At 46.0% G+C, this 22041-nt stretch overlaps 1 protein-coding gene across 3 annotated transcripts in view; it reads right to left on the bottom strand.

Moving 5' to 3' along the window:
• Positions 1 to 5673: 5673 nt before the first annotated feature.
• The window catches only part of LOC147620003 (ARM repeat superfamily protein), a 90429-nt gene continuing 74061 nt past the window's right edge, over positions 5674 to 22041 (bottom strand). For 2 of the 3 annotated variants that reach the window (XM_086772127.1, XM_086772128.1), the window contains one exon: positions 5674 to 5963. In XM_086772127.1, the coding sequence (XP_086628253.1) occupies positions 5769 to 5963 (195 nt within the window). In that variant the 3' untranslated portion in view covers positions 5674 to 5768. The remainder of the gene's footprint in view (positions 5964 to 22041) is intronic. The other variant, XM_086772126.1, reaches the window with a different exon arrangement.

Raw genomic sequence — 22041 nt, forward strand, 5'->3', positions numbered from 1 at the left:
TTTTTGGTACACATCCCCCCGCGTTCAGCAGAGGAAGCTAACCGGCAACCCATACACATCCCCCCCCGCGTTCCGCGGAGGAAGCTAACCGGCAGCCCATTCTATGGAATGATTTGATCTTAGATGTGCATGGTAGGCCTCTTGGGGCAGCTATGCATACTCTTTGGGCTAGCTGGGAGACCCTATGACCCAAAGTGCTGGCTTGGAAGAGGCTTCAGAGCCTCACCGAGGTGCAAAGATTGGATTTCACGCAGCTTTTGAGAGGCTCTAGCCGGAGGATTGCACATATTGATGCAGCCATTCCCAACCACTAGATTACTATATCTTTTTTGGAAGGTCGTCATCATTCTTGGTTTGGGGTTTTTTCTGGGACAGGTGTTCCTCTTCAGGTTATGGGTCTCTCCTTGCCTAGGGAGGATGATGTACCGGTCTTTTTTTCTGTACAGGATGGATGGCAACTGGAGAGATGTGATGTGCAGGACCTTATTGAGGGCCCCCACATTCGTCCAGTCAGAGTTGTTGGCAGGTTAGGGAAGCACATCTTTGTTGACACCCCCCCCTCCCCCACCCAGGGATGATCACATAGAGTGTTGGCCTTTGGTTGAATGGTGGCTGCCCTATCAGACATTTGCATTGGGACCCCGGTGAGTGGGAGTGGAAGGATGCTTGTAACCCTTTGAAAATCGTGCCTTTTTTTAGTTATACGGTGCGGAATGCCAGACATCTTATCTTGGGACACATTCAGAGTGTCCCTACTCTTAGACCCCATTGGGAGTCTTACGGCATTTCGATTGACATTCAGAGGGTATTTTGGCGGAGATTGTGGCATTCTTATAGGAAGCCACAGATTTCCTCCTTTATTTGGGTTTCCCTTCATGGTGGTTTGGCCACCAATCAATGGAGGTCTGTTACTGGTGCTTGCCCAGCATGCCCTAGATGTGCAAGAGTTTCGGAGTCAGTTTACCATTGTTTATGGGAATGCAGGGAAGCACAGAGGGTTTGGTCTGCGATTGCACACCTCTTTGGTAGGATTAAGAGGGTTGCTATCATTTCTTTTGGTTCTATCATTTGGTTGACAAAGTCTGGGCCTCAACTAAGTTTCAAGGGGACTAACAGGAGCTTGGCCATTATGGTTAGGCAAGGAGTTGCTCGGCAATGTTGTCTTCAGGATTTGCTACTTTCACACTTTGTCCCTCCGTCACAGAGGTTAGACAGTTCTCAGGAGATTATTAAATATCTCGAAGGCTAGATGCACTAAGGCCATTGAGGGTACTCCCGTTCTTGTTTCTTAGAGTGATATTCTTCACACCATTATGGCTACCTGGGCCAGAATCCACGGATCTTCGAGGGCTGCGGAGAGGAAGCGCGGCCAGTTTGTGAGAGAGTGGGACATTGGTATCTTTTTCACATCAACTCATTCAGGACCCTATTGGCAGCACAAGGTTCCTGATTGGTTGAGATCTCCACCTTGCTTGGTGTGAAATCTCCATTTTGTAAAAAAAAAATCATACTTTATAGAAGTCTCCTTTCTGGAAAAAAAAAAAGGATTATGACCACAGGTGCCATGCCAGAGAGGCTTTCAGAGGATTTGATACACTTAATTCCTAAGGAAGGGTGGTGACAGATTGGAGATCCAGCAGTGGAGACTCATCACCCTTTTTGGGACCGCCTACAAGATCTTAGCCAAGGCCATCAACCAAATACATGACACTCAGACAGGTTTTTGTTTAGGATCGGAGCATTCTGGACATCTTCACCTTCTAGGAGGCAACAGCTTCGGCAAGGATGCGACAAAAGGATCTCATAGTGCTACTCCTAGACTTTGAGAAAGCTCCAGGGATTGCGTCTCCCCCTCCGTACTCAAGAGGAGCTGCTCGATTCAGAGTTTATAGATATGACACAACAGTCTACCTATTAGGACATCTGGGTAATCTCCAGAGATTCGCTAAGGCGATCGAGATCTTTTGTCGCGCATCAGGAGTGTAGAGCAACTAGCACAAGTCATGTGGTTTCTGGGTAGGCTCTGCATGCCCCGACTTGGTGCCTAGTTGAGGCTTTCCAATGGATCCCAAGGGGCACTCCAGTCCACTATCTTGGATGCCAGGTGGCATCGATCTCTCTCCGGAGCCCGTCTTCTTCTGAGCATTTGGAAGAAGCTTTTGTACTGGAGTTCTGCGAGACTCTCCTTAGTTCGTTGAGTGGTGGTGGCGAACCAAGTCCTTGCCACAATGTGGTACGTTACTTCTTGTTGGACCTTCTCCCGAGCATGCATTGGTCAGGTACAGCGGTTGATCCGGAACTTCTTGTGGGTCGCCGACAGTGACGGGAGGCCTTAGGCCAAGGTGGCATGGAGAGTGATCATTCACCCACGACGCAGAGGGAGCCTAGGCATCATTGACCCCGCTATTAAGAGCCGCGCTCTGCTGGGCAAGCTGATTGTTCAAGGAGTCCTTCTCGATGGTGAGCCTTGGAAGGACTTCCTCTTGGCCCGGATTTTAGCCCGCAGCCCGAGTCTAAGGAGCCCCTTCATACTTTAAAGTAGCAGATCTCCCGACATCCAAAGAGGCTTATGATAAGCTGGATATGCTTTTTGGAGCACAAGAAAAACAGTATAAAGTTTCATTGCAAATAGAATTCTATGGACTTATCCTGCAACACCATGAGATCTTTGACGCTCATGTGAACGACATGGCGTGTCTCATGAATCAGCTTACTACACTTAAAGCTAAAGTGGAAGAAGATGTGGTCGTAGCCGTACTGTGTACCTGATCAAGTTAATGACAAATGAGCTTTACGAAAATCTCATCACCACTTTGAAGAACAAGCCCAAGTCTTACCTTGGAAGGGGTCATACCTCCTTCAAGGAAGAGGAGGAGAAGATAAAGAATAAAGAAGCATGTGCAAGAGAAGGTGGGGGGGGGGGGGGGGGAGGCAGCTCCCTCTTCACAAAGAAACTTCAAGAGGTATGAAATGTTCACTCTATGGCATGAACAATCATAGGCCTTTGGTCTTTTGTTGAAGGAAAAGATAAGATGCCAGAACAGGAAGATGCAACTCAAAGAGCGTGGAAACTAAGGGATCAAAAAGCCTTTGTCTAATAGCCCTTGGCCTCTCTAACAATTTCATACATCATGTAGCAAATCTCCCAACAGAGTTTCGTTATTGCAGACACAGTTCTATGGACTTATGTTGCAACCACATGAGAGCTTCAACGTTGATGTGAAATAAAATAAAGTCCCTTATGACCCAACTTGCTGCACTTAAAGCTTAAGTGGAAGATGTGGCCGTAGTCGTACTGATCGAGTAAATGTCAGATGAGCCTTACGGAAACCTCATCACCACTTTGAAGAACCTGCCCAGTCTTACCTTGGAAGAGTCATAACCTCCTTCAAGGGAGAGGAGAAGAAGATTAACAACAAATAAACAGGAGGGGACAGCTCTTTCTTTACAAAGAACTTCAAAGGTATAAAATGTTCACTCTATGGTAGAAACAATCATACAGAAAAGGATTCTTACTCAAAGAAGCCGTGCAAACATTGTGGAAAAATAACCACAATGAGAAGAACTGCTTTTTAAAAAAGACAGAGGCTAATATCATGGAAGAGACAGCCTTTCACAAAGGAAGCAAACTATTGTTATGATGATTGGGCTTTTTAAAGTCCAAGTTATGTGATGTTTTTTGTTCAGTTGTGTATTGTTTTCTGTTGTGAGTGTGTGACGTGATCCTGTGTTGTATCCTTGGGACCCCATAACTGGCCTGTGAAACTAGAGCCATGTGATTTATCCTTGACCAAGAAAACTCGCATGAGAAACCATGAGCCTCGATTTATCCTTGACACAGTATGAGGCAATTCCTTAAGGGGGAGACGAGGTGGTTCACACACAAACATACTACCTCACTCATAAGAGTGGGTTCGCACAGGTCAGACCTTGATGCAAAAGAGGGGTTATAATAATATCTAGATATTGTGTGTGTTATCACATAACTGGCTTGTGAAACTAGAGCCATGTGATTAATCCTTGACCAAGAAAACTCGCATGAGAAACCATGAGCCTAGATTTATCCTTGACACACTATGAGGCAATTCCTTAAGGGGGGTTTGTTGGGCATCACGGTCTTCCTGTGCGAACCCACTCTTATGAGTGAGGCAGTATGTTTGTTTGTGAACCACCTCTTAAAGGGGTTACAATAATATCTAGATATTGGTGTGTGTTATCACATAAGCAATGATGTCACTAAGGCAACCTTTGTAACCTATATAGGTACATGTAATGAAATATATAACAATCACATAATTGAGTCGTGTGGTACACTCTCTCTCTTCAGCAATGTCTCCTCTCTCTAACTCTCTCTCTCCATGGAACTCTTCAAACCTTCATATCTTACGACATTCAACAAACCAGCACTCATCTATTCCGTTGGTCCTCACTGCCAACTGACCCAGAGGATTTCAACGGTGACTCATTTCAACGATGACGATTCTGGGTTTCCATGCTCATCAGTAGCATATCGACCCACGTGACCCGTGACAATCCTCAGTGGCTTTGGCTCTGGGAAAGCGGACCACCATTAACGTGTGTTCTTGGCGAGTAGGGCAGGACTAGCCCGGAAAGACCACCCCTTTAGCCATTACAGTATGAGTTCTAATAATTTCTCTTTTGCAAGGAAATTCTCTCCTTTGGAGAGACTTATCTGATTGGATGAGGGGGAATCTACGAGCCAAGCTTGAAGAGGATGAGGTAGAGCCATGCCACATTCAGCACTCTCCTTCCATACCCAAGACCAAGGCACAACCTCGTCTCCAAGCACATGTCAGAGATGGGAGATCATCAGCAGCATTGCTGAATGGCATATATGGTGGGCCCGTTGCAACAAGGGCATCGAGCCCCCCCCCCCCCCCCCCCCCCCCCCCCCCCCCCCCCCCGCGGCCCGGGGGCGTGCCTCACTCTATCAGCGCTATTTGGACTGGCATCATTCACACCATGTGTGGCCAATGGGGGAAGCTCCAAGGAGATTCATATCACATGCACAGGCAGCGATCTATGTGTATGTTTGTATGTGCCTACATCATATAAAGAAAAAAGCATGTTTCGTAAAAGTAGAAAGTGTGAGAGGTTCCTAGGCCAAAATGTTTTCGAAACAAGGAGAAAAACCTGAGTGAAACTCACTTTTTTCGGCAATCTGTTTGTATGTTTGTATGTGCCTACATCATATAAAGGAAAAAGCATGTTTCATGCAAGCAGAAAGTGTAAGAGGTTCCTAGAAACAAGGAGAAAAACCCTGAGTGAAACTCACTTTTTCCCCCAGTTTTTTTTGGGCCTCTCTTTCCCAAAACCTTCCACACATGTACTCCGCCCTGTTTCACTTTCATATTGCCCAATCGCTTCCGTAGCATCTTCTTCATTGCCTCCAATAGCTCCCTTTTCTCAGTTTGCTGCAGCTATCTTCTTTTCCTCTTTTGTCTCTTTTTTTTATCTTTCTCTTCCTCTTCCTCTTGTTTCTTCTTGTCTTCTCCCTCTTCCTTTCCTTCTTGTCTTCTCCCTCTTCCCTTCTTTCTTTAATTTACTTCTCTTTTAATTTCTCCTCTTCCTCCTTTCTATAAGATTTCCCATCTCTAGGCATCATGAGTATGAGAACCATCAAAAAATTCCATCTTGTGAAGGTTGCTTGGAGAATAGGGCTTTTCGGACCAACCTTGAGCGGTGTTTTGACTGCCTCACTTTAATATGGATTAGAATCTCATTAACAGTCTAGGCAATAATAGAGATTAGCAATTACTTGAGAGAAACAAGGTTAAAATGACCCTCTTCACAAACATTTGAATTATTTCGAGGATGACCATGCACATTATACTTACAATTTCTGAATTCAGAGAACTTCCGCATGCCTCCTTTACTTTCTCAGAGATTTTGATGACTGCTAAAGAAGGACACCGCACCGCAACCAAGCGAACCAATTCCAACTGCAATAAATATGAATATGAGCCCAGGAAATACACAAACTAAAAGAAATCACATTGAACCATAACCATCTGCTCAAAGACCTTGCACATGAGCATGCATAACTTATCCAGATTTATCAATAATATGATATTGTGACCCGATTTTCATAAAACCCAAAATGAACCTTCTAAAAAAACAGCAGTTTCAAGTTTCAGAAATGTGTCTTCAAAAATACCATACCCCATGTTTTCTTTCCCCAAGCCTACTGTCCAAGCCGTGTATTCCAACAGTAAAACCTTCACCATGGATCACAACTATCACCTAGTGATGTTGGATCCTCAAGATTTAAGAGTAGTAGCTAGGCATTCATATTTTAAGAGTTTAAATGCTTTTTCAGAGACCCTGAGACCCTTAGACCCTAAAAATACATAGGCTTCATGGTGATCACAAAGAGAATGAACCACCCGCAAACAGCATAGATAGCCACTAGAAAGAAAGAAAGTTATATTAATGTCTTCAAAAGATCCAATGGGTCTATGAGACCGAAAGTAGTACGAGAGTTTTGGGTGATACTGAGCCATGGAAAAGACTAGAGGAAACTAACTACACTCATATACAAAAGGATAGACTAGCTGTATGTCTATCTTATCATCACCATCATCATCATGGTGACCATCATAGTGAGTATGTGGATACATGTGAAAATACCTTTCTATATCAATACAAAGGAAAGCTCATGTGGGTGTGGTATTATCCTCATCCATCCTGAATATCCAGCATAGGGGAGTCTGACTGTCGAAAGGCTGGCCATGTCCACACTAATTGAGGAGTGTCCCAATGTCACCCATAGTTGCAAAAAAACACGTTTCTTTTGAAAAAATAAAAAACGTGTACGTTTCAAAACGTCCCAGTTTTTGGAACGTGTTTTCTTAGGCTTTTTTTTCCCAGAAAGAGACTTCTATTAAGTATGAGAAAAACATACAACAATCGCAGCTATAAGCCGGAAGAGAATAGAATCACCCCAATATGTAAGGTGATTTCAACCACTGAGGCGCATCATGATGCCATGTAAGACCTGTGGTACTAGAGGAAAAGAAGATGCCATGGTCCCATTCCCGCATAAATATCACACGCTTTGCCTGCGCAGAACGAGAGGGCCCCTGAATGGGAGCCCAAGTAGCCATAAGAGTGTGGATGATATCACCCCATATAGTACTAATGCACTAAGACCCAAAAATCTGGACACCCTCAATAGCCTCCGTGCATCTAGCTCTCCAAATCTGCCATGTTGTAATACTGGCAATAATCTCCCAACTGGTGTCGATCCTCTATCTAGGGGGTGTATAATCAGAGTGAGGAACATCCTGCAATAGACCAGCAATACCTCTACGAATGAAAAAAACAGAATCTGTACCACTACCCTCATAAAAAAGTTGCCGACCGGACTAGGAGAGCCAAGCAACTACCCCCAAGTCACATGCATGGCTCGGCCACTCAATTTGCCCATAAGTTGGGCTACAAGACTCCAAATCTGCTGTGCAATGCTGCACCCCCATAGACAATGTTGTACGGACTCAAAATCTGCCACACAACTAGGACAGGAAGCTCGGGCCATGTAAATGTATTATCATTATGATTTAATGAATTATGATAGCCATAGCTTCAATTTGTTCACTCTTCAGTTTTTATTAACAAGTTTAACTTTTATACATGAAATCTAGGCTGCCATTCTATATCTAGAAGAAGCTACTAATGATCAGCTGTGAGGCATCCGCCCAGGCTAGGATCTGCTCTCTCTAAGGAGTGAGTCTCTGTGCATGCTGAGCTCCATCTACAACTCCCAAGCATCGCTGGTTGGGGAAATCAATAATCCTATACAATGGAGCCAAACCCTCCCAAAAGAGGGAGTGGAATCTCCTTCTGATCTCATAATATATTGGGCATCTAAAAATGTATTGCTCCTCCGTCTCGACCTTCGTAGAAAAGAGTCATACAAATCCTATCCTCCCTGACAATTCCCTCTTCTCGTCTTGTCTCCACTCTTCCACTCTGAGGTGCTGAGATGCGACCCCTAGCTAGCCAATCGTCATGATCCTCATGGCATTGGACATAGGTCTATGCACATATGCCACTCTCTAGATGAATCCATCTATTGTAACCCTCAAGAAGTAATCTCTATCAAACTACATCTTTGTGGGTAGCTCCAAGGACACAGCCATGTGGTGTGGGTGTGTAGGCTGTGGAGATCAGATCGGATGATGAGGTTGGTATCGTAATGGGAGAGACGGAGGGAGGGGACATCTAGGCTGTACTGAAAAGTTGATAGGCAGTCAATTTGCATCCCCTGTGTGAGGAATTGGCTTGTCACTTTAGCATACCATACCCAATCATGTCTCTGCTCTGCTCTTGAGATGACTCCCAAGCAAGCCTCGATAATCTGTGGTTGTCCAAGATGTACACGCAATGTATGTACATTACCATATGGAAAAGTGCATCTACCAAGTTGCATTTGTCCAGTGCATTCCATCCGCAGACAAACGACGAGACAAGAATCTATTTTGGTATAATGATCAACTGGCAGTTAATGTTCTCAAATCGTATTACCATGGTAGACAGTCAAAGTGGGAGCCATAGTGGTTGCGTACCTTAGGTACGGTGCGGTATGGTATGATATGCATACAAGTACATAAAGTACGCGTCAAAAAAAGTACTTTTAACTGCGTTCACTTTTTTTATAATAATGTATATGTAATTGAAAACATATATTATAAGCCATTTATAATTTAGTAACACTGGTACACAAAATTGCCCAAAAAACAATTGAAATTCAAACATCTATGCTCTATAAATATCAAATGAGCTACAAGCATACAACATGAAGTCATGCTTGCTGAATCTGAAATCTTAGTATAAACGCCGATAGCCATATGACCGGCACAAAATAATATGACATCGTATATGTTTGATCATTAATCATGAAAGTATAAGGCTAGCCGCTAGTAGCTACAAGTTGAATATGTGAGTAATCAATGCTCACTACTGAAATAAATATTGATATGGTAACTACTAACTAGTAAGAGCGACCAGTCACCACAAGGCCACTTGCTGACAAATCACGTCTCACGAGTCACCACAAGGCCACTGGCTAATAAATCAAGTCTAATGAGTCACCACTCACTCATCATGATCCAAGCTTGAAGATGGGGATGATGAGTAGTCTCCATCTATGAGGAGATTTCCATTAAAATCATATGATGGCTCCAACTCCACCACATCACCTGGTTCAGAAACACCTCAACAATGGTAGAGGGTCCAGTTCTCTCCTTTGGAAGAGTCTCCATCTAGTGCTCTGGATCGCCTCTACCGGTCACTCTCGCGGCTCTCCCTCTTGAATGTGCACCACGGGTATACACCCTAGTGCCTTTAGAGGTGGAAATATGACTCTGTTGAGCTGAAGAAGTGAGGGAAGTGGTAGCCCTCGAGCTCTCTGTGAAGCTATCTGTATATCTCCTCTTGCTCATCGCATACTATGTCGCTCTCCTCGGCATCGTGTTGTTTACGACGCTCGAGCTCCTCAACACCAACATACATACCATGTATTCATTAGTAGTTATTAGTGACTAGTCACTTTGAACTTTTTTTTTTAAAGTACGGGTATGGAAAGCATGGTACCGATACGGTACATATTGAAAGTACCAAACCGATGAGTACGAGTATGGAATGCAACTATGGTGGAGCATTATCTCCCTTTGGTTCAAGCCATCCTCAAAAGGACACTCATTCATTTAGCACTAGCCAGACTTCGTATGAGGCAGCATTTGGTCCACCATTTCTCGTCACTTCTTACGAGAATGGTGTCACCTTCCTTGGAGGTCAACAAGACCATCGAAACTTTTACAAAGATCATTGAGTCTATCAAGGAGCACCTTGCCAAAGCACAGGAAGCATACACCAGAAAAGCCACAACAATATCTCTGGAAAATGAAGCAAAGATTGAAGTGGATAAACATTGTCCTGAACACTCCTTTAGCAACTTCGGACCCATTCCAATCATCAAAAAGATAAATGATGTCTCTATGAAGCTTAAGCTTCCAGATAGCTAGACCAAGGTGGTTCCAAACGTAGTGAACAATACGTTTGGAAAACGTATTGAAAGACTCCAAACGTAGTGAACGCAATCCACCGATATATATATATATATATACAAAATTTATAGTTTACTTATAAAATTTTGAAATATGAAGTTTGAAGATTCATCAATGAACATTAAAGCACTTACTAATACTATACAACCTTTAATTTCAATTTTGACAACCCCAGAGCCTCCTCCCTGTGTGATGTAATCAACCACCTCATCAATATAGAGCCCAAAGAGCGTGGGGGAGAGCGGGCACCCCTGCTTCACACCAATGGTGCTAGCAACTGTGTCGGACAAGCCTCCTGGGCATCGAACTCTCCCAAAGACCTGCTCATATAGCCTGTATATGCCCCACATCATGTCTAAGGGTATGCCTAGTGTCTGTAGTCGCCGAAAGAGGCGCTCTCTGGGCACAGTATCAAATGCCTTGCGGAAATCCACAAAGCAACAATAGAGCCGTTGCCTCCGTGCCTTGGCCTGATCAATCAGATCAATCAGGCACCTCAATGTAAAAATGTGGTCGATGGTCGAGAAGGCTCGTCGGAAGCCTGCCTGGCCTGCTGCTCTCAATCTCCCATCCTCTGCAGGAGTACTCAGCTCTGCCTCCAAAACTGCCCCGTATAATTTGGCCAATATATGGCCAATCATGATGGTCCTGTAGTTCCCGGGGTCTAGTACATCTCCCGCTTTATGGATCGGCACAATAGTGTGCATCGTCCACTCAGCCGGAAACCCCTCTGACAGAGCTCTATTGAAGAGATGAGCAAGAAATGGTGCCAATGTATCAATAGCATAGATGAGATGCTCTCCCTGTAATCCTGTATGATCTGGGCCCGTCCATGTTGGAGCCGGCATATGGCCCTCCTAACCATAGGTGGGGTGAAGAAGGTGGAGACTGTGGAGCATGGCTCTGTGGGCTGTGGTATAGGGGGCTGTGCAGGCACATCATAGAGTCTCTCTGCATATGCCTGCCAGGTCTAAGGATCGATAATAGGTGTGGGAGGAGGGGGCGCTCTGAGTCTCCTCCAAGCAACAACGGCATCTCTGCTCATGAGCATGTGATATGTGTCCCAGTACTGAGCCTCCTCATAAGCTCGCCGCTTACAGCGGGTGAGAGTATGCATCCTCTTGCCTGCCTGTCTCTGAGTGATCTCCCTGCGAGCTCTCTGCACTCGGAGACTGCGGTAAAGGTTTCTGCACTCATCATCATACCATCGGTTCTGGGGCATGCTCCCAGATGTAGGTGGCTGTCCTGTCTGTATGTGGTATGGGAAACTCCTCGCGGCTGCGGAGTGCAGTACATGTGAGAGCTGGGAGGTGAGCATAGCCATGGGAGCCGATGGGTCTAAGGCAAATAGCTGATCATGAACATGATAGTCATACACATCCGCTAGGTCCTAAGTGAAGTGGAAAATAGTGCATGGTGGCTGTATGATGGGTGGGTGGGTCTCCGGTAAGCTCCTGAAAGAGAGGGATAGATATGTATGATCCGCCCCAATGGGGCATGGTGGTATGGTAAAGTGAGACACCATATCTGCTGCCTCCCGGGATCCCATCACATAGTCCACTGTACTGCTGCCACCCCCCACTGGAAAGCAAGTCAACCCACCTGAATCTGGCCACTGAGTCATCCCGTTATAAATAACGAGATGGTGTCAGGCCCCAAGCTCCAGCAAATGTTGCCCATATCCAGTGCTGTCAGCTCCTCCGTCAGCGGAGATCCGAGTGGTCCCTGTATCCTCTGTAGCTAGCGGCTCTAGTCTCAAGGGATCCTCAAAGTCATAGATCTCGCACTGTCTGCTCTGAGTCCGTGCATTGAAGTCCCCCATCAAGAAGACTTCTCCAAGTGTCGAATAGTGTAAGATCTCCTCAAATAAGACAGAGTATGGAGACTCACTAGCCTCTCCTCCACCCGGCTCCTCGGTGGTGGCAAACCGCGACCCCTTCGGAGGAAAGTAGCGAAGGGCGATATAAATCCTTATGGTCTCCAAGAGGCGTAAGCTAATCCACGTGTATCTCGCCTCCGAGTCTCGTGCTACGACTCGAACATGCTCATGTAACCCATGTCTGAAAAGCACTGCAATACCTCCTGAACCTCGGGAGGTGGCTTGTCTCATCCCCTATCGGTGAGATGACTCCCACTGATAACCCTCAACCCGTGGTAAGCCCCTCTCCGGGCTCTCATGTGTCTCTGTCCTCATCAAGATGATATCCTAGCCCTCCATCACCTCCTCAAGTCTCCCTGGATGTGTCCATAGGACTCCATTACAGTTCCAGACTACTATGTGTATCTCTTTGTCTTCATGTTGTTTCCTCCGTGTCTCATAGGCCAGATGGCACTATTCGACCCTCTTCCCATCAATGTAGATGTGACCATCCCTATAATGTGCCTTCTTCCCTTCTTTGCGTGCCGCCTTGATCTTCGGCATGCATAATCTTCTTTAAGCGTGTGCAGGAGGGGGGGGGGGGGGGAGAGAGAGAGAGAGAGAGAGAGAGAGAGAGAGGAGAAGAAGAAGAAGAAGAATGTATTATCGTCCTCTGGGAGCCGATAAACGGCCCATGGGACCTCCACGAAATTATTACAAAGCTGTAAGAGAGAGAGAGAGAGAGAGAGAGAGACTTGAGCGTGTGCAATGAGCAACAACCAGACATGGTAGACGAAGCCGAAGTTATTGAGCTTGAACAGATTCTCCTCCACAGATGGAAGCATGGATGCGATCGAAGACAGACAATTCTACATGAACTTCAAGGACCACAAGACCCATGAAGCAGTACCGCTCAACAAAGAGTTCTTTCCAAAGAACCCTAACCCCTAGCCGACTACTTGGAAGCCATCAACCTGCCGCCAAGCTAAGCAAGAGGAAATGTCACATGCACCCTACACTATAGTGCTATGTGACACATTGGCTCTACATCAGTGTGCAACATTTAGCAAAGCAGCACTTTATTGTGCTACAGCCCCACGGCCTCCACGAAGAGTTTCTTTAGCATTCAGCCAGCATATGTGCATCCTGCAGTTTTGGGTTTGCATAGTCGTCATTGAAGAGCTATTCAAAGGAGCTTCGACAGCATATATGGTTCAGCCTACGTTCGGTCTATTTCATCCTTGTGTTGGGCAGTCCTCAGTCATCTTTCATACGAATTGTACAAAGCTGTCAAAATAAATATAAGCAAATACTCCTGCTTGCAAAGAGGGGGGAAAGGGAGGCCCTTCGTGGGTAATTGCGACCCAATACTGTATCTTCTCTCTCTCTTCTCTTGTCTCTCAAGTAAAGTGAAATTGCATAAACTCACGAGTATAAAAAAGGCTTTGCTGTGCGTTACAACAATCAACCTATTGCATGCTACACACTACGAGTTCATGGTCATGCCCTTCAGATTGACAAACACCGTGGCAACATTTAAACACATGATGATGCGTGTTTTCACGTACTTGATTGGAAAGTATGGCAGGCATATTCAATGCCTTTAGTACTTGATTGGAGAGTATGGCAGGCATATTCAATGCCTTTATAAGCATGGCTATATTGTACATAATTTGCCTTCTTGGGACGAAACCATACTGATTGGGATGAAGGCCAGCATGGAGTAAACCTTGATTCTATTTGCAAGCATCTTAGTCACAAGCTTGTACACCACAGGCATCAGAGAGATGGGACATCAATCCACTAAACCTTCACAAAGCTGTTTTTTGGGCAGCAATCTAAGTAATCCCTTTATCCTGGACTAAGCAACTTTTTAATAGACCAGCAAAAATTGACCATTTAGACGATGGGCTGTTTTAGAAGATCCCAAAATGCGGGAAAGAACTCCACTATAAGCCTAGTTGCCTCATGCGGTGTGACTATGGGTTGAACATACTGCAAGAGTTCATGACATGCATGGAATACTTCCTCACCAAGGGATTCAAGGGTAGCAAACATGTCTGCAAAATAGTGATGACCAGTTGTGCTTTGTTACATGTCCAAGTTCCATTAGATAGTTTCACTCTTGCAATAGAGTGCTTTCATCTGGATGTGTGCAAATTTTTAAAAAAGGATTTGGAAGAATAGCCTTTGTCAAGAAGCGGCTTCTATTGAGATCGAGCCTGCTAGTTCAACTTGTGAGCATCATTTTGGTCAAGACTCTAACTATTTGGCCCTCCTAGCTCTTTTCACATGATGAAATCCATGCCCAGACACTAGACAGGTGGAAGAAGACATGGGGACAGAGTCCATAAGGTTTGATTAAGAAAAAGCACCATTCTTGGTCAAAAAGCAAGAAAAAGCAAAAGTCAAACAGGGTTGACTGCGAGCCAAGAGCACCATTGGAAAGAGGAGACTGAGCCGGACCAAAAAGCTAAAAGGCACTTTCTCAAAAAGCAGCTTTAAAGCCAAAAAGCAAGGCCTTAAAGCTAGAAAATCAGAGCACCAAAAGTTGAGTAATATTTTATTAATAAAAGTAAAAAGAGCAAAAGCAAAGGTAAAAAGAGAAAAGCAAAGCATAAAAAGGCAAAGCAAAAGCATGAAGGCCTTTTGGCAAAAAGTAGGGTCTCTTACAAGTATAAAAAGGATTGGACTTCTCTTGTAGTACCATGAACAAGATCATTGAAGATTGAAGGAGATTGTGGAGTGTTTGTGGACATCATTATGATCATGGAGAGCTTCTTCTTCGCCATCAACACCTTCTCCAACTTGCTTTTCAGATGTACGGTTAGCCCTAGACTTGTATGGGCATATGCATGAGCGATACGGATGCATGTACGGAGCTGTACGGACATGCACAAAACTGTACGGACATGTGCTGATAGAAATTTCAAAAACCCTAAAACTGCTCCAAAAACTCTAAAAACTGCTTTTTGGATGTTTTTATCGCCCAAAAACCATTAAAAGAGGTTTTATATCAGTTTTCTTGCGAGAAAGAGCTTTTCCATGGTTTTCTTCATAGACAAGGCTATAGGAGTTGTGGAGATTACTCATGGGATGAGCGAGTTTTTCTTGGACTTGGACATATAGCTTGGACATGGAGAACTTGGGCAAAGAGCTTGGACATGGAACATGATGCTTGGACATATACATTAGGCATGAAGCTTGGACATGAACGTGGAACTTAGTTATTGAAGTTGGACTTGGATTTGGACTTGGATTTGGATTCATTGGACTTGGAATTATTGGCTTTGGATTTGGATATTAGATTTGGTACTAGCCCGGTGAGAGGTACTTGTGGGTCATCCGCATGGTGTGCTCGGCATCAGAGATCTCGTGCCTCGAAATCGACATCATCAACTTGGATATTCTACATCGGCATATCTATTTGTTTTGTATTCATTGATTGTATTGATCCTGGCCAACGTGCTCGTGGATTGTTCCTGAATAAATTCCTGAAAGGGGGCAGGGCCTGTTCCCCGCTCAATGTGGTGTACTGTGCAAGATCCCCTATTCTCTTTTCTCTCCCCTCTCTCTTTATATTTTTATCTCTTGGACACGTGGTGGAGTCTGTCACTGCACGCCCTGTTGGGCTTACAAAGACAATGTTTGACTTGTGCCATATTCTGGTGTCATCAATTGTCAAAGGTCGCAATTGGCTAATTTCAGTGTATTCTTGCAAGGCGGATTTTGCATGAGAAACCTGCATCTTAGTTTTCCCAATATACCATCTACATTAATCTTGAATGACAGCCTGCATGCGCATCACAAAACCATACCAAGCAACATCCACATCCTCTCTCATGTGAAGCATAAGAGGATGGTCAGCGACATGTACCATCTGTATAAAGTGAGCATGCGATAAATAACTGTTATTTACAACCAGCAACCTTCTGTCATGAAAAGCACGGTCATGGATCGAACAACCCAAATATAGCCCAAGCCATATAGGCGCATGATCCAATAACCTCAATGTATTATCAATCCACATTTTGCACGTATATGCAGCATATTGGCCAGCATGCAGAAGATACCATCTGTCCAAACATACCCAAGAGTATGTAAGTGCATTATGATGGACAGTAAAGCCCGGTTGTTGAGACATGAGAGTGTCCACAAATCGCATACATCCAAAAGAGTCAGGGTTTGATCCCACACTTGTTTCTCATATGCATCATATGACAACGATGAGATGAATTGTCAACATAAGCAAGCAAACTCTTGTATCCCGCTCGCTGAAGCTCCCGCTTTCCCCCCCCCTGCTCGCGCTGCATGCACGCCCTTCCCCCTTCCCACCCACGCGCCCCTTTCCGCCCCCCGCCTGCCCTCGCTTATGCGTCCCCCCTTCGCCTGGCTCTCTTGCGCTGAAGCGCCCGCCCCCCTCCTTCTCGCCTTTGCACCCCCCTCCCCTCTTCAGCGCCCAGTCCCCCCCTCCGCCAGCCCTTTCTTTCCCACCACCCCTCCTTTCGCGCTGCTTCCGCCTCCCCCCCTAGGGTTCTTTTTCTTCGCCGTCTTTACCCCCCCTCCCCTTCTTTTTGGTTTCTTCCGCCCCCGAGGGGTTCTTTCGTTTTTTACCTTCCGCCTTCCCCCTCCGCCCCTTTGTGTGCAGCTCGGTTCTTGCAAGTATCTCCGCACTCGCTCTGCCTTTGCCATAGCTTCAGACTCTGATGGAGGCTCCTCCCGCCCCACCTCAGAGGGACTCTTCCGCAGCCCCCTCGCCAACCCCTGCTGAGGATACCCCCATCAGGCTTTCTCTTTCGCCAGAAGAGGAAGCGAGCCTCACCGCAGAGGTGGAACGCCTCCACGCACATTCGGCACTCGCCCCAGCAGAGGGGAGATCCGGGAGGCCCGCCTTCTTGCAGATGTGGGCAAGATCCTGGACGTTCAGCTACTGGGCCGTGGACACTATCAGATCGAGTTCGAGACAGCCCAGAGCGTGGCCCAGGTCCTAGCCATGAGTCCCCTTGACATCAGGGGCGCTCGGGCATTCTTCAGACCTTGGCAACATGGCTTTGACCCAGCAGCGGCGGCTGAGCTGGGAGAGCGCCTTTTCCATGTTACAGTTTGCTTCCCTGGACTTCACCGTGAGTACCTTCCGCTCCTTTCGAGGCTAGGAGCACTGGTGGGCTCGGTGCTCGAGACTCGCCCCACAGCAGCTTCAGTGGTGGCTAGCGCAGTTGGGCTACCTTCGATCAGAGTTTTGGTTCCTGACATCTCCTCCCTTCCGAAGGTCATTCAGCTACCTAGGATAGGGAGGGGGGATGAATTGATCAGAGAGTGGAGTTCTCAGGGCTCCTGAACCAGTGCTTTATTTGCAGACAGGTCGGCCACCTGGCCAAGGCCTGCCCTCGCAGGAGACCCCGACCTTCACCGCAGCAGCAGGCCCCTGATGGCCCGCCCACAGATGCGGCTCGGCAGGCAGCCTCCGGGACACCTGCTCAGCCCACAGAGACCTCGGAGTGGCAGCCTGGACAGGGGCGCCGTCGAGGGAGACAGCCACAGCAGCACGCCCAGAGACCGATGCAACAGCAGCCACAGTCTCAGCATCACTGGGTTCCCGTGAGGAACAGCTTTGCTCCCCTCCAGGAGGAGACCCCAACGCCGAGTGAGGACCAGGAGATGCCAGCACCCCCTCCTTCGCCCCCACCCCCCCTCCCTTGTCCCCCCCTCCCGCCTCGCTTCCACCTTCGCCTCCTCCCGTCCCCGCTCCGGTTTCGGCAGCGGCTCCTTCTCCACCCCCTTCTCCCCCCCCCCCCGCTCGCCTCAGCTCCTCGGGAGGCCCTGGCAGTCCCCTGGCGATCACCTGCAGTCCGGAGGGCTCTGAGCACCGACCTTACTCGAGCACCGCAGAGGAGACTTACCATGCCGATTCGGGCTTCACGGATATCCTCTATCCGCAGTCGGCTGAGTCGTCTTGACACTAGACAACGCTTGGAGGCTTTTGATTACTCCTTCACACGGCTTTTTGGAGCAGAGGGCCCCCACGAGCCAGCCATCAGAGGGTATGTAGTGATACCTCCGGCCCGCGGGGAGGAGGCACTTGATTCAACGGTGGCCTTCTCATTCCCTCTCTGTGGCCCACGCGACCGGGAGTGGACTCTGGAGCTCGCTCTTACCACTTTGAAGACTCAGGCAGTTGAGTTTTCTCACCATGTGAGCGATCTGGAGGTGACAGATGTGATAGGCCGACTATGGGAGTTGGCTCATTTTTTCTTTGATCCCGGGAGTGCGGATGCCTCAAGGATTCGACATTTGGTCGTTCGCATAGTGGCAGACTTAGCACGCGACCCTGGATATGTATGCATACACGAGGTTGCTCTGTCTGAGCGGGAGGCAGTCGCCATGGGACACAGCGACTGGCGCCAGATCCGAGATTCTTGCAGCACACCGGGTGGGCAGATTCGTAGCCGCTTGGATGGGGACTATTCTCCATCCAAGCCGCTAGCGAAGGCCCGCCGTACGGCTGAGACAGCATCCACCTCAGCAGGTCATCCATGAGGATCATCTCATGGAATGTACATGGCCTTGGCGGCGCACATTATATACGTTATCGGGTTGAAGTTCATGTCTAGCCATGATAAGAGAACTAGAAAAAGCTTGCTTTCCCGCATAGAAGATTTAATAACCAAAGAAAACCCCATGTCTACTAGCAAAAGCATGCTGGTTATGCTCTTGTAAACAAACTATATGTGGCTACATAGTATTTACATGGAGCCTCCATTTATTTGCATCACAAAGATCCTGCACATTATACATAAAGCATTTGATTCGTATATACATATTTACAGCATATGTAAGCAAAATAGACTACCCTTCAACTTGCATGGCTGCCTAGCTCCCTGTATCACTATGCAATGTATGATCTAAAATATCATCATGAACATTACTTGCATGTAAAAGAGTGGCAATGCTAACAAAGACATTAGGATTAGTCGCAGTGAGTGCAAATAAGGGGTCACCCCTAACAATTGCAACCCACATTCTGCCCAAACCTATAACATTACCCGAGACATCAAGCACCCCATAAGTTTGCTCCATTGAAGAGATTTCTTCTGTCCAATTACAAGATATGGCAGGTCTCTATCTAAGAGGGACAGTTTTCTTAGGTGTTTGCAATGCGTTTGGCTCTTGTTTTTCCTTTTCTTTCCCTTTTACAACAAGAGGGCTTGCTGTGCCGATCTTTCACTCACACACACACACATGTATATATATATATATGCACCTTACATACGTACATACATACATATACACATACGTATATGTATGTATGTATGTGTGTGTATGCACGCGTACTCTGTGTGTGTGTGTGTGTGTGTGTGTGTGTGTGTGTGTGTGTGTGTGTGTGTGTGTCTCATAGATTGGAGTCTTGCCAGTCGGCCTTTTCTTGGCTAGGCGACTTTTGGCACCTTCAACTTGTCATAGTTGTGGTGCTTCTCAAGAGACAGTCTTTCATCTTTTGTGGAGTTGTCCTCTGACCAGGACTTTATTGGATCGGATTGCTGCACGTTTGAGAGCCCGCTTCCGACAGGCACCGTTTGGGAAATACTTTTGGATCTTCGGTCTTCTCCCTTCACCCCTTAGATCCTATAAAGTCTTCTTTGATTGGGTTCGCTACTGGGCTTTATAGACTACCTGGCAGTCTCGCAACAGGATAGTTTTTGCTGGGCCTCATTTGGATGCTTACTCATTCTTCCGTTCCTCTCTTCAGCAATCTTTATATGACTGTCTCTCTCTTCATGAGATTGACTCATCTCTGTATGCTCTTTTTACAGATTGTTTTTAGATGCTTAACTATGTTCACACTGAACATAGTGAACACTCTAGTAGTCTCCCTTGTATATGGTCTTTTTGGTGGGTTTTCCTCGTTTTGAGGTTTCCCACCTGTAATTAATGACATGAAGCTTTACAAAAAAAAAAAGTGTGTGTGTGTCATAAGATCGAGTAATGGAAACTGTCAACATGGCCATTACATGTACGGCTACATATTGTCCAATCCATTATCATGGCTTATGTTCAGTTCCACTTGCCTCTTATGCCTTGGTCAAATAAGGATATTGACAGTTTCATGTCCAAAGCTTTAGAATGTTTATGGCGGACAAAAACAGATAGAAAGGCTGTCCGATTGCTCGAAAAGATCTTGTATGCACTCCCAAAATGCATGGAGGCTGGAATATACTCGATATTTGCGACCATGTCATTGCAAGAAAGGCAGCTTTACTTCTTGAATTCCTCCACCAAAAGCAACCTTGGACTTTAATGCTGGCACATTTGATTGCGACTATGAAAACAAAAGCTTGTGGGGATTTGATAGTTTCACACCATGATGTCATATTTGGAAAATTTGAAGGTCGGATTGTGAGCTGCCCTTATTCCACTAAGCTTGTACATGATTGGCAAATGCTTCTTTCTCATCTTCCTTGGTCTAGTAGACCTCCAAATAGAGGCAATTCCTTGTGAAAAGAAAGTATTCATTGGAGCAGGGCTTTTCAACATTTTTTAGCTGCATTACAACCCAAAAAAGCATACTTCCCCTCCAACTTTGGTGTACGCTCGGTTGATGATGATGTTGATGATCAAGGCAATGTATTCTTCTTTCCACACAGGCTATCAGAAGATATAATCTGGGTATGCATCACAGGCATGTATGGCATGAAATAAGCTCTATATTGCAAGATTTTCAGTCGGTGCTTCACTTGAGGATGAGGAAAGATAAAGAGACTCGAAATTTGACAAGCAACTTCCAGGTTATTCTCCTTTTCTTTCCATCACCTCACGGCAGCTAGAGTCTATAAAATTTTGCTCCCTCCACCTTGGATGCAAATCAGTTGTGGCATGTAAACAAACCTCTTCGATGGTAGAAGGCCTCTCTATCTCTGCAGTTTGGAAAAGCAAATTTCCTCTCAAACAGACTTTTCTTGTGGAGATGCATTGTTGGTGCATCGCCAGTTGGCACCTTCTTAGCCAAGAGAAACATTGCATGTGCCTCTTGTAAGAGGTGTTCTCATCACCGAGAGACAGTTATTCATTTGTTATGGATGCCCCTCTTCTCGTGCTCTCTTGGACAAACTGTCAGGGCACTTGAGATTGCGATTTCCCAACATCATTTTCGGGAAATCCTTCTACATGTTCGGGCGCCTTTCTTCACATTTGCCGGATTACAGCCTTTTCCTTTCTTGGACTAGATACTAGGCTTCGTGGACAATCTACCATGTACGAAATCAGCTCATTTTCAGTCATGAGAGATCATTTGCTTCCTTCTTTTAGGAGGTCTCTTTACCTTTCACTCCAAGATTCTTTTGAACTCGGGGATCTTTCCTCTCAAGAGGTGGAAGTGTTTTTCCATTGTTTCTGATATATGAGTAGTAGTTGTCCCAACTTGAGATAGCTATGAATGTACCATACTCTCCTTAACGAAGCAGTGGTTTCACAACAACAAGAAAAAATGTGTGTGTGTGTGTGTGTGTGTGTGTGTGTGTGTGTGTGTGTGTGTGTTAGAGGGCGCTGCACAGGGAGTAGGCGGCGATGCACGCACACACACACACACACACACCCCAAAGTCCTATAAAGGCAAAAAATCAGTTGTTGGAGATGTCTCCTCTTATGTTCAACACACAGATGGTGCATGTGTTGCATTGGTCTCTCACGAGGGATTTTCAAAGTTTGATAAGACATAAATGCCCGATATGGGTCTAGGTTGTCGACTTTCCCCGCACGTGGAGACGCTTGCTTCCTGGAATTGTGGCAGGATTTGGGAAAGTAGTTTCCCCCCCCTAGAATGAATGGAAACATGAATCGATTTTGCATCTTGTGGGATACTGTCAAACCCACCCTTCAGGCATTATGATTGACTTAGGGGATCCTATGATAGGAGAAAGGCCTTTCAAATTAAAATGGTGGAAAATTTGCAGGCGCGTGTTTCCAATGTGGGAAATTTGGACATATGCAATCAAAATGTCCCAAACCACAATTGCAGCTGCCTCCCTCAGCTATCCCTAGAGAGCCAAATCTTGTCACAGCAAGGCACAATATCCAATAGAAGGCTAAATCGCCAAATGT

Source organism: Cibotium barometz, chromosome 32 (genome assembly GCF_041138505.1).
Source record: "Cibotium barometz isolate CiBa-2024 chromosome 32, ASM4113850v1, whole genome shotgun sequence".
In the NCBI taxonomy this organism is placed as follows: domain Eukaryota; kingdom Viridiplantae; phylum Streptophyta; class Polypodiopsida; order Cyatheales; family Cibotiaceae; genus Cibotium; species Cibotium barometz.